Source organism: Leopardus geoffroyi, chromosome A1 (genome assembly GCF_018350155.1).
Source record: "Leopardus geoffroyi isolate Oge1 chromosome A1, O.geoffroyi_Oge1_pat1.0, whole genome shotgun sequence".
Lineage (NCBI taxonomy): Eukaryota > Metazoa > Chordata > Mammalia > Carnivora > Felidae > Leopardus > Leopardus geoffroyi.
In genome coordinates, this window is record NC_059326.1 from 198,402,355 (window position 1) to 198,415,786 (window position 13,432).

Genomic DNA, 13,432 nt, shown 5'->3' on the forward strand with positions numbered 1-13,432 from the left:
AAGTGACCAAGGCGTAATTCTTCTTTTGAAGGAGCCATGTCAGGAGGCTTTAACTTTCAGGTTACTGATGGTTTGAACTTTGCACCGCGACAAATATTTAGCATCACCGCTCGAGCCCTGACCATTAGCTTAGAAGTAAACCGAGGATTGAGCATCTTTCCAGGTAAGATTTTAACTTGAGTGCATTTGGGGTTAAGTGGTTTTCAATTTATTTGGAAAGTTCTACCTGCAAGGTAAGAAGTGCCATCATTTACCATCGAGTGATACCAACAACAGTTATAAAGTCACGGAAAGAATTCTGTCTTTGCAGGAACTCAGCAGAAACTAGGCTGGCTCTGCCCACCCCTTCTCTCTTTCCCTTCTCCTGCTCCTCAGAGAAGATGTGCCGGTGAAGGGCAGTGGGAGACCAGAGTCCCTGAAAGAGCCATGACGCACGTGCACTTTTCCCCTACTCCCTCTGTAGGGTCCTTGACAAAGCATGGAGGGCCAGGCTCTGCAGTGACCGTCTGAATCTTGGATTTCCTTTTTCTAAATATAAAAACCCTGTGCATCAGAGGGCTGTGAGGGATTCCATTGAGTGCTGGCTTCAGGGCCCTGAAGCTTCTGGACTGCTATTTGCCAAGAATCTCGGCTTGGCGGAGATGGAAAAATCAAAGTGCACATCTCTGGCTCAATACCCTTATTGCGGGGATAGGGAAAGATTCACCCAATGGCAGAGGTGATAAAAAAGAAGAACAAATATTTAAATTTGCTATTTAAAAAGAATGCACTGAGGGAGACCAAACAGAAAACAGTTAAATTTATATTACAGTTTAAAAAAACAAAAACAGGGGCGCCTGGGTGGCGCAGTCGGTTAAGCGTCCGACTTCAGCCAGGTCACGATCTCGCGGTCCGTAAGTTCGAGCCCCGCGTCGGGCTCTGGGCTGATGGCTCAGAGCCTGGAGCCTGTTTCCGATTCTGTGTCTCCCTCTCTCTCTGCCCCTCCCCCGTTCATGCTCTGTCTCTCTCTGTCCCAAAAATAAATAAACGTTGAAAAAAAAAATTAAAAAAAACAAAAACAAAAACGTGCACAGTGACTTGTTTACTTGGTGTGTGTTACCAGTAAAACATAGATAGAGAAAGATATTAATCATTTCATTAATTATGGTTATTCTATAGTCACTTTAGCCGGTTGTTCTCAACCAGGAAGCTTTTAAAAATAGCAGTGCCTCAGGGTGCCTGGGTGGCTCAGGCAGTTAAGCATCAGATTTCAGTTCAGGTCATGATGTCACAGCTGGTGAGTTCGAGCTCTGCGTCAGACTCTGTGTTGATGGCGCAGAGCCTGGACCTGCTTTGGATTCTGTGTCTCCCTCTCTCTCTCTGCCCCTCCCTTGCTCGCACTCTGTCTCTCTCTCTGTCTCTCTCTCTCAAAAATAAATAATAAAACATTAAGAAAAAAAATTAAAAAAACATAGCAGTGCCTGGGCCTTACTTTATACCAGTTATACTGGAGTGTCTGCGATAGGAACGGCCATCGTTATGTTTTCTAAGTTCCAGGTGGTTCTGAAGCACAGCCAGGATTGAGATCCGTCGGGCTAGGCACTGTTCTAATCTTTGAGTCCTTACATCCATGTGAGGTAGATGATATATTTACAGGGGACCTGGCAGGATTTGTGGCTTACAGAGACAATGTGATTTAGCTGTGCCACCAATAAATGGTGGATAAAACTCGCATACTTCTAAGGGAAACCTAGGGAAAAGTCACAGTAACTTCAACAAAAACACAGTTTTTTTTTTTAATTTTTTTTTCAACGTTTATTTATTTCTGGGACAGAGAGAGACAGAGCATGAACGGGGGGAGGGGCAGAGAGAGAGGGAGACACAGAATCGGAAACAGGCTCCAGGATCTGAGCCATCAGCCCAGAGCCCGACGCGGGGCTCGAACTCACGGACTGCGAGATCGTGACCTGGCTGAAGTCGGTCGCTTAACCGACTGCGCCACCCAGGCGCCCCAAAAACACAGTTTTTTAAGAGAAATATTGGAAGTTTTAGTCGCCTTAGCATTTGAGCTCCTGAAAAGAAACCTTATTAAAGTCCAGTTAAAGATACGTTGACCCAAATTCTTTTATTCCCCAAACGGTTTTATGTCCCATAATTTTTCTCTGGGAATAACTGTGATGTTTTCATCGATTTTTTTCAAGGCAATTCGGGTGGCATTTAGTGTTTAAAAATTAGCAAACTAGGAATCTGAAAATGTAGTAATTTACCAAAAAAAAAAAAAAAAAAGTTCTGAAATCAGAGTAAATCTGGTTGCCGCAAAAGACTAAATACTCTTCATCTATTCTGGCTAAACTCTGGTTTAGTAATTGATGACAGTTGTGTTAGCCTACAGAGGAGTTAAAGCCACCACAGCTTAGAAAGTTTTGGGTTTCTGGTGCCTGTTTTACTGAATATTAGTTTAGCAAGAAAAATATGTGAAAGTGGACCAAATTGTCACTTTTGTGGAATTATGCAAAACATGTAGTTTTCATAGCCCTCTGTTTAATATTTGGGCTCAGCCGGGAGTAACTGACTCCTTTCCCTTTCCAATGTGCCCTGCCCCCATCCTGACACGGCCTCCCTGTGTCTGAGAACCCCACACCGGACCTTGTGCATTATTCCTACATCCCAACAGAAGCGGCTCCATTTTCCAAGCTTCCCCCTAGCTAGCACCCAAAGTCTGCTATTGGTTTCCGAGTCGCCCCCCATCCCCAGATTGTGACTTGTTTCCAACTCCAGCTCCTGGCCAGTAGGAAGGAAGTTGAAGTTTCATGTACATTTCCATTAGGTGGCTATGTCTGATAAAATCTCCACTTGGGTGGGTGTGGAAATGACAAGTGCAGAGCCCCAGATTTACGAGTTGGGATGGACCTGACGGGTCAATTGGTCCAGTTGTTCTTGGTGTTTTTCCTATCCTAACATTCCGAGTGGTGGGGGCCCCTCTCGGATCTTGTGTGGGCGTGGTTCAGATGACCACACCTCCTCCTCTCTCTAGGGACGCAAGTGAGCCTTGCTCAGTTGGCTTCTCCACTAGCCACTGAAGGATGTTGGTCTCTGCTGCTGTGTGAAGGTATGGGGGAATGATGATAGATGCCCCACTCTTCCTCTTCCCTCAGGACACCCCTCATCATGACAAGTGCTGCTGAGAACAGGCTCTGAGTGACCTCTGCCTCCCTCATCTATTAGCCAGTACTTTGGCTGAAAGGGAAGGGAGGCACTCCATGCCCCCCTTCCAATGTGACTCCAGGTGTCAGCTGTCAGCTACTGCTGCTCTTGTCAGACTCCAGTTGACCTATAGGTTCTAAAATATCAGGGAAATTCTAATGCTTTTTATAGAACTATAGATTTTATAAAACCATAATAGCAGGAAATCTATTCTTGTTATAGAATGGACATTCAGATACTATCACTACCTGTGTTTTTACTGTGCTTTTCATCTTTATCTACTACAGTGGATTGTTTTAAGGATTTAAATGAAAGAATGTCTATAAAAGGAAGTTGCATCACCCCTATTTGGCATGATGCAATGTTGATAAAAAAACATTGGTGCTCAGGCAGTTTCAGAGTCATAGAACTAATAGGAATCATAAGCCCAAGACCGAGTGCCAACTCTCAACCCCAAATCTTGTGCTGGAATCATGGCAGCTTTTCTCCTTTCTGTGCGTGACTGTGTTCCAGGGCTGTGTCCATTTTAGAACAATGGTTCTCCGAGAACGAGGTCATCATGGAGGCTCTTTATTTTGTCTCCGCGATATATCATTGGTGGATTGACATACACAACCAGGAGAATATGCACAGCAATTTAGTAACGGCGATGATGTAGAAATTTTGTGTGTTTTGCTCCCTTCGAGTAAGGAAATACGGCAACCCAGCATCAGTTAACTATTTTTTTTTTTTTTTTTTTTACTTACACTAGTCCCCATACCAGTTGGACTTTGACCACCAGCCTGACAGACTTTGGCCATGCTATTTTGCCTTCCTTGTGGACTCAGTCTTAAAAAGTGGCCCTGACTTGAGACCTGTAAAAATTTGTAGGATGAGCCAAAATACTTGTAGGAGTACTTAGGAGTACTTGTAGGAGTACTTGTAGGAGTACTGGGTGAATATTTTAAGGTTAACCATAGCTTCTGTGCCCTGCCTAGTTTGAAACGCATTTTTTTTTAATTTTTTTTTTCAACGTTTATTTATTTTTGGGACAGAGAGAGACACAGCATGAACGGGGGAGGGGCAGAGAGAGAGGGAGACACAGAATCGGAAACAGGCTCCAGGCTCTGAGCCATTAGCCCAGAGCCTGACGCGGGGCTCGAACTCACGGACCGCGAGATCGTGACCTGGCTGAAGTCGGACGCTTAACCGACTGCGCCACCCAGGCGCCCCTGAAACGCATTTTTTAACTCAGTTATTTTAAAGTAGGAAGGACTGCAGTTCTAAATGACCTCTTTTTGTGTATGAATGAAGAAAAAACATCTACTCAATGGATATTTTAATTTTGTTATTTTGTGTATGTATATGTATAGATAAATACTCATACACACATACACACATGTTCTATTTCTTCCTGCAAAATTTATTCCCCAGAAAATTTTATAATTTTATAACCAATTTCTTACCTTGAATGCTACTATCGAATGTGTTTGTTTTTCTTCAGTTGTGACATGTTAGAACATATTGTGACCTCAGGACCTAGTTTTTCTGCATATCCAAATGGTACTTGGCTCTTTTACAAAGAGTGTTGGGGAGGGGTTGACTTGGAGAGTTTTTTCAAATGAGTCTAGAATATAAGCTTACACAGTAGCTGATCAGTGAAGGGTATTCATAGCAGACTGTGTTACTTCAATCCCCTTGGGGTTCAGTCATGCTACAGAGGGAATCATATCTCACCAACGGGCCATCTGTCCTTTGAGGTGGGAATTGAGGGAGAGAAGAAAGCAGAAGGAAATCACACTGTGTTGCTAGAGTTTGGAGCAGAGATTCCTAAAAACCTTTTAGTCAGCTAGTCTTGCAACACTGATTTGAATATTGTAAAACTTAGTGGGAGATAATCCAGAAGTGTAAGAAGATTGTCAATTCTCAAGGGAAAAAATGAAAGGCTTACTAATTGGTGAACTAAGAGACTTAGACTTAAGAGTACACTAACCATGCATAGCATATGCTAAGGGTCCAGTGAGTAAGTGACCACTGGGTAAGCGACATGAGTTCAGGGGAGGGAAATCTCCCACAGACTGCAATAGTCAGGGGGAGCTCTTTGACCAGACAGGTCCTGAGCTGTCCCTTCAGAATAAGTGCATTTCAATGAATGGCAACAAAGAGGGGTGAGCATACCAGAAAGCCCAGCATGGCTGTGGAGGAGAAGACCAGGGAAGAGGTTTGGCACGATGTGTTAGGAAAATGGAGAGGAGAATCTGTTGGATTTGTTGAGTGATTCGTCACATTTCCTAACTCAGTTATCAGTCCAGCACTGAGCTTAAAGTAGTATGGTATAGACAATGTAGTGTCAATTTTAAAAATATTCATTTCGGAGTACGTGAGACCTACGTTTGGCTATTAGGCAAATTGTTTAACCTCTCTGACACTTTTTATCCCTTCTTAGTGAGGAAAAAAAAATCTGTATTTCTTGGGATTGTCATGATATCCACAAGGAATGGCAGGACTGTGTCTGTGCTGTTTCCTAGTACATCTCTACCCCTTGTGTAGAGGTTGTCATGTGCGAGGCACTTGCTAATGTCTGTTGAAGAAATGAGCAAGGCCTTCTAGCCTCATGACCAGGAAACTCTGGCTGTTATGGAGGTGGTTGTTTTTCGTGAAACAAACACAATAGGATATAAGTATGTTTGAGAAATGCTGTATTTAAGAGAAGGATAAAGTAGATTTCTTTACTGGGAGACTCAGAGTCTTTCACATGCAGATTTGCTTTTCAAATCTCTAAGAGGTGCATATGGAATGAGGGCTAGCCAAACAGATATGGTCATGAGCCTTTTATTGCCACACTTCTTATAGGATGGTCACTCTATGGAATATACAGGTAGGTAGGACCTTAGAGAAATCCTTCCCAAATTAAGTGCCTGGAGTTCACTGATGATATCAGTGCTTGCAATAAAACAAGGTGGGGTGAGGGGAAAATGGTGTTTGGCTTTCTGTGAATTGGGCTGGACGAGAAAAAATGCTCATCAGTCAGTTACAACATGGAGCCAGCTAGTCTTGCTGACTGAGCATGCCCAGGATGGCTGCTGAATAGGAATTAAACCCTAGAAACCCTTCAGGGTTAGGCAGCTGGACAAGGGAATGGGGACTGATGTACCGTGGCTGAGAGAAAAGCGCTCTCGGTCTGGAACATCTCTAGTGGGTCTTCTCCCCAAAAAGGTTAAGACAAATGATATTGTTTTAAAGAAAGAATCCCTCCTATCCACCACTACCTGCCAAAGGTAGCCCTGGAGGTGAAGGAATAAGTGAAAAGTTAGAGTCCTTTATAAGAAAGAGATAATTAAGAAGGCACAGTGGGATGGATGCCTGAGTGGCTCAGTTGGTTAAGTGTCCAACTCTTGATTTCGGCTCGGGTCATGATCTCACAATTCGTGAGGTTGAGCCCCGCGTAGGGCTCTGCCCTGACAGTGCAGAGCCTGCTGGGGGCTCTCTCTCTCTCCCTCTCTCTCTCTCCTATCTTGATCACATGCTCTCTCTCTTTCAAAATAAATAAATAAGCATTGGGAAAAAAAAGAAGGCTCAGTGGGGAAAAGGTCCAAAGAAAAGCTGAAGATAGAGAACTTTGGGTACCCCGAGACTGCACACATAAAAACACAATCACCTGACAGAATGAGGGAACCCTATGTTGGCAGGTAACAAAGAACGGGCCATAGTTTTGACTTCGTGTAACACTGACTATTGGCCTCCCCTGTCAACCTCCGATCCTGGGCCCCCAGCTCCAGAAGCTGAAAGAGGGCAGCATCTGCAAAAATTTCAGCAGCAAAGAAGTAAGAGAAATGTGGGAGGCAGTTACAAGCATCACATGAGTATTTTGGGGTAACTGCCAAAATTGTGCCAAGGGAGTCCTGAACCCAGGCCTGAACTGTGTCCCTGAGGCTGACATTGGCAGACACTCCTGCCTCACCCCTAGAATCCCAGGACCTAGTACCCAGCCCAGGGGCTCAGACATTTTGTTTTGTTTTATTTTGTTCTGTTTTTCAGAACCTACAGAGGGGTATACTTAACAAATTTTTAAGGTAGCCAAAGTATGCAAAATGATGATTTGATATACCTACACATTGTGAAAGGATTATTCCCCCCATCAAGTTAATTAACAAATCTATCACCTCATATGTTTATCTTTCTTCTTCTTCTTCTTCTTCTGGTGAGAACATTTAAGTTCTACTGTCTTAGCAAGCTTCAATTATACAGTATATTGCTATCAACTGTAGTCACTGTGTCATACATTAGATCCTCAGACCCTATTCATTTCATAACTGAAAGTTTGTATTGATTATCAACCTCTTCTTATATTTTCCATCCCCTGGCAACCACATTTCCACTCTCTGTTTCAATAAATTCAACTGGTTTTTTTTTTTTTCGATATATATATATATATTTTTTGTAGGTAAGTGATAACATATAGTATTTGTCTTTCTCTCTCTGGCTTATTTCCCTTAGCATAATGCTCTCAGCTACATCCATGTTGCTGCAAATGACAGAATTTCATTCTCTTTAATTTTTTTTAATGTTTATTTATTTTTGAGAGAGACAGAGAGACAGAGAGACAGAGCATGAATGGGGGAGGGGCAGAGAGAGAGGGGGGCACAGAATCTGAAGCAGGCTCCAGGCTCTGAGCTGTCAGCCCAGAGCCAGATGCGGGGCTTGAACTCAGCTGTGAGATCATGACCTGAGCTGAAGTCGGATGCTTAACCAACTGAGCCACCCAGGCACCCCCAGAATTTCATTGTATTTAAAGCCTGAATAATAATATATATATTATATATATATATGCATATATACACATATATATAATATATATATACACATATATATTTGTATATATGATTTGTTTCTTCAAGATTATGTTTTGTTTCCTTTGGATATATACCGAGAAGTGGGATTGCTGGATCATATAGTGTCGCTATTTTTAATATTTTGAGGAACTTCCATACTGTTTTCCACAGTGGCTGCACCAATCTGCATTCCCTCCAACAGTCCATGAGGGTTTTCTCGTCTCCGCATCCTCACCAGCATTTGTTATTTCTTGTCTTTTTGATAATGGACATCCTGACAGGGGTGAGGAGATAGCTCATGCAGGTTTTGATTTGCATTTCCCTGATAATTAGTGACATCGAGCACTTTTTCATGTACCTATGGGCCATATGTATGTCTTCTTTAGAAAATATCTGTTCAGGTCCCTTGCTTATTTTTAAATTGGGCTATTTGGCTTTCTTGCTATTGAGTTGTATGAGGTCCTTGTATATTTTGAATGTTAACCCCTTACCAGATACGTGGTTTGCAAATATTTTCTCCCATTCCATACGTTGCCTTTTCATTTTGCTGATGGTTTCCTTTGCTGACCACTTTTCAGCTTGATGTAGTTCCAACTTGTTTATTTTTGTTTTTGTTGCTAGGCATTTTTTAAAATGTTTATTTATTTTTGAGAGACAGAGAGAGAGAGAGAGAGAGAGAGAGAAAGCACAAGCGGGAGAGGACCAGGGAGAGAAGGGGACAGAGGATCCGAAGCGGGCTCTGTGATGACAGCAGAGAGCCCTGTCACAGGACTCGAACTCAAGACCCACAAGATCATGAAGTGAGCCGAAGTCGGATACTCAACCGACGGAGCCACCGCAGGGCCTTTGTTGTTCAGCGTTTTAAAGGGAGCCTCCAAATCGAAGGCTCAGAACAAAGCTCACACGTCTAAAAATCTTACCCAAAGCCAGCTTCCCCCTTTGTTAGTTAGGTCCCACTTTTAAGAGCTTGATATGGTTTAAACACTGTAATTAGTGGCCCTCGCTTTCTAAGGCTACAATACTTGATAAGTAAAGCAAAATAGATGTCATTCAGGAGGCTTAGTTCTTATTAGGTGGTTGACTGATGAACTTGTTTCATAAACAATTTATAAAGTGCCTACTTCAAGAGCTACCCTGCGCAAAGCATAATGCTAAGCCCTTAGCAGGGCTAAGACAGAATAGATAAGGTGAGATTCTGGGCCAGGAGGACTATGAGACTCGCTTTCAGACCTGCCACCCTGTAAGGCTGGGGACATTCCCTCCCAGTCAGTGTGAAGTAAAGGGGTATGTAGTCCGACTCTGTGCTCCCAAACTGTGGTCCACGCACCTTCTGGTCTGTGAACTGATAAGAAGAGGAAATATTTAGAATTTTGTATGCCACTCTGACCTTGCTGTGACATTTTATTGTATTTTATAAAACTATCAGTGAACAGAGGATTGGGGGAGGAGGGAAGCCCTGATCCTTCACCACAGACCATTTGAGAACCACTGCCCTACCCTGCATGTCCCAAGCCTCTCTGGGCTTTAGTTGCCACATGCGGTCGCATTTGCGCACAAACTCGTGTGTTCCTGGTTCTTCGTCCCTTGGCATTTGCAAAGGTCCCTCCCTCCCCACAACGTCCGTGAAGCCTGCAGGTCTGGGGTCCTCTGGAAATGTTGCAAGTTTGCTCAAGAACCAACCTCTGCCCCAGATGCCCACGGATGAACACTCCATTGAACACACACAGCCACAGGCAGGCCAGGGTGCGCCTGTCCCCCCCAGGGGAGGGCACTGTCTCTTGTTCTCTCGGCGCACATAGCCAGCTCCCCCGTCCTGCACTCCGAGCCACACACACTGCTCTTGCGTTTTACCCGTGGGGATCAGTAAGCTGTGCAGGACCAGGCGGGGACTGGGGAGGTATGTTCCCCTCCTTCATCTCCAGCCCTAGTGGCCAATCACATCCTTAAATAGATGCCTTCGGGATCATGAGCCCCTCACAGCACAATTTCCAGTTAGAGCTGGCCAGTCCCGTGTGTCTTCCAGAATTTTCAGGGCTCTTTAAGGATCATTTTGTTATCTGGCAGCCTTCATAGGCTTCATACTTAAATGCCTGCTTTCATCTTCACTTAGGTTCCACGAAACCCCTTTCATCCGGTGACCTGAGAGCTGTGACCAATGATGCGGACAGCACAGGAAACAGAACTGTAACTTTTACGGTTATAAGTTCCCCTAGACTTGGGAGGTTGGTGCGAGTAAATTCTGACAACAGCACAGAGGATGTTTCCGTGTTTACGCAGACTCTGGTGAGTCCTGACATCCGTGCAGCTGGGCAGGGCTGGGTGGCTGTGCAGGGTGGCCCCTGGCTCGCCTTCACCCTGTCAGGCCAAGCCCACGTGCCCCTTTGCCCAGGCAGTTACGCATTTCAGCCGTGCTGGTTTTCGATACCAGACATTTAGTAGTAGCACAGGATGACACAATTGTCCGAAAACGCTAAGCAAATTCAAACTCCGTGTCTAACACATAAAAAGGAATCCTTTTTATCACGAAGACAGATTTAAAAGGAAGCCCAAAGCAGAGGAGCGGGAATAAATCCTGCAGGACACGTCTGGGTAACATTTATATTTAATGCGTAAAATTATCAACATTATTTAGTACTGTATTGTTAGATGTGTATATATAAATCTGTATTTAATCTGTGGCCAGAACCATCTGTTTCAAACTTCACTAGCACTTTACCACCACCACCATCCACGTACCTTTTTATTTAAATGGATAAGCTTTCTTGAATATGATTCTTGCATGCTGTTCACCCTTCTTTTTCCATTCTTAAACAGTGGGTACACGGATTCGATAGCTGATTTGGCTGGAGCGTTACGTGACTAGGAAATTTTAAAAAATCTGAAGTCATGTTTAGGAGAAATAGCAAGAGTGTCCACCTTTAACCTTAGAGCCATTTCTCTCCAATGTGATATAGCAGAATTGAATCTGGCTTTTGCCTTGTAATTGCCTTTGTCCAGGATGCATGGAAGGGAGCAGATCATGAGGCAGTACAATCTCTGAATGTAGCACTGAAAAGAGGAAATATAAATTCTCTAGTTTACAAATGCACTCTGGAGGAAGAAAAAAAGGGTTAGGATGAGCACTGCAGTGTGTGGGCAGCTTAATGCATCAACACTTGCCCAGGGTCAGTTTGCATTTTAAACAATGACAGGAATGATATCAGTCCTGTAAAGATGCCTTGGCTCTTGCCCTCGTTCTTTAAAAAACAAAACAAAACAAAATTAAAAAACCCTTTTTTACGGTGATCATGCCAAGCATTAACTTCCACTGGTTTTCACTGCAAATACACAATCTTTCAGCTGAATGTGGTCTAACTAGGCTTTCGTGAATATGTAGCCAGGATCCACTAGGTTATGCTGCGGTAACAACTCCCAAATATCATGACTGACAGTAACAAAAGTTGATTTCACGCTTATGCTGTATATGGGCTGCGAGGTGCCTACAGGTCTGCTGTGCACCTCTCCTTTATCCCAGGACCCAAGGGGAGGGGGCAGCCCCTCTCTTGGACACTGCTGTATTTGCGGCAGAGGAAAAAGAAGTGACACTAGAAACACACAATGACTCTTAAAGTTTGTGCTCAGGTATGCCAGGTATCGCTTCTGCTCACATCTCGTTGATGAAAGAGTCACACGAACAAGCCTGATGTCCGTGGGGCGGGGAAGGACAGTCCTCTCACAGAGAGCAGACCCTGGATAATTGGAAAACGACAGAACACTCTACCATAGGGGGCTAGCCTGGTAATCTGAAAGCTGTTTATGATACATTTTCCTATGAAAACAAACCACTTTCATAATGCAACACCATTGGAAACAGGAATTAAAACCCCAGCCTAGTTAAAAGGCTTGAGGGCAGGCAATAAAAGTCTTGACTGATTAAAATCCAATTATTATAAGGCTTTAGTTTTCCTCTCATTATTCCTTCCTCTTAAAGAACCAAGAGGCAAGTGCCAAAACATATTAGCAGTGGCAGGTGTTGGCTGGGGCAAGTGAGGTGTGTTAGATTGGGGCTCAGGGCTATAAGGGCCCTGCCAAGGGGTGTCCGGGACCAGAGACCTTGGGCCCAACTGTTGGTCTTTCCTGTGGACACAGGGCAGGCTCATCTGGAAGCACAGCCTGGGCGGTGCCACAAGTCAGGCATGCTGAGAGAGGAGTTTCATTGTTCTTGAATGGACCAGATGTGTGGCTCTTCTCAACATACAAGGCCTTTTCCTCTCCAAGCCAAGCACCCACCGTGCCAGCAGCCCGTCCTAGTGCTTTTGACTCAGAGGACAAAGGCGAGCTCCCTTTATTGTATACAAAGCCCCAGATTGTGCATCAAGTCCTGATGCGAGTATATTCCTGGACACGACAATTCCTGGGTCCTTGAGCAGAGCATAGGCTCGAAGACAGCATGTGAGATATACTTAGAGATGTAGAAATTCAGCCCAGTGGCCCACACTCTGTCTCTGTGGTGTGTGAGTATGAAACAAACACCTCATTTATGAATCGGTTGCCCTGTGGCTGCCGCTTGATCTCCTGCTGACTGCTCATGGCTGACGACAAGTCTCTTGGCTTCTGAAATCAGACCTGGATTAGCTCTGTGAGTTAGGGCAAATTACGTGTCTTTTGAACCCCAGTTTCCTTATCGGTAAAATGAAGAAAACAGTAGTAATGATAATTGAAACCATTTTGAACATTCATCATGTCCCAGGCGTCGTCCTAAGCCATCTTCTCTACTACTGATGATCTCACTTTATAGGCTGGGATCCTAAAGCACAGGGAAGTTAAGCAACCTTCCCACAGTTACCCAACCCAGGGGCAGCCGAGCCTTAACTTGAACCCAGGACTTCTGACACTAAGTCATGCTCCTATCCACCAGGCTGTCCTTTCCTCTAGGAGCGTGTGTGGATTAACACAGTTGACAGGTGCAAAATGTCTAGGACACCATTCCACACGCAGCAGACACGAACTAAATGCTAGCTAAGGCTGCTGTTACCCTTTTTGTTCTTGGAAATGTGTGAGGTTCCTTTCGTCTCCCAGTAGCTAAAAGACTGGTTTCACAAGAGGAGGCAATTTTCTGGGACACCAGAATTGGCTGCCATGTTTATCCTAATGTGCTACTGTGATCTAATGAACGGAAATGAGGTCATTAGAAGAGGGTGACATTTGCCTGTCACCTGTGACCCAATGACTGTGTCCCTTTGGGGGAGAGCCCCTGATGTTCTGGAACACATTTCCCTGATGAGAGCAAGGGGGCTGAGGAAATGTCGGGATGGATGGAGCTCTTCAATATTGAGCAGAACATCGGCTGGAAGGCAGAATGAGGCCAGGGCTGGGAGGCCTCCAAAGATCCCACCCCAGTGGAAAGAGCAAGGAGGACCCAGGGGAAGGACTCCTCCCCAGAGCAGCTGCTGCAGAAA

The 13,432-nt window shown here is 44.4% G+C and overlaps 1 protein-coding gene across 8 annotated transcripts in view; it reads left to right on the plus strand.

Annotated features, from left to right (window-relative positions):
• Positions 1-13,432, plus strand: part of LOC123576756 (chondroitin sulfate proteoglycan 4-like) — a 102,758-nt gene that overhangs the window by 40,174 nt on the left and 49,152 nt on the right. For 6 of the 8 annotated variants that reach the window (XR_006701570.1, XR_006701566.1, XR_006701567.1 and 3 more), the window contains 3 exons: positions 32-163; positions 3,014-3,088; positions 10,105-10,277. Coding sequence is in view for 5 of the 8 variants with exons in the window: in XM_045438038.1 (XP_045293994.1) it covers positions 32-163; positions 3,014-3,088; positions 10,105-10,277 (380 nt within the window). In the remaining 3 variants the exon portion in view is untranslated. The remainder of the gene's footprint in view (positions 1-31; positions 164-3,013; positions 3,089-10,104; positions 10,278-13,432) is intronic. The other 2 variants (XM_045438069.1, XM_045438078.1) reach the window with 2 other exon arrangements.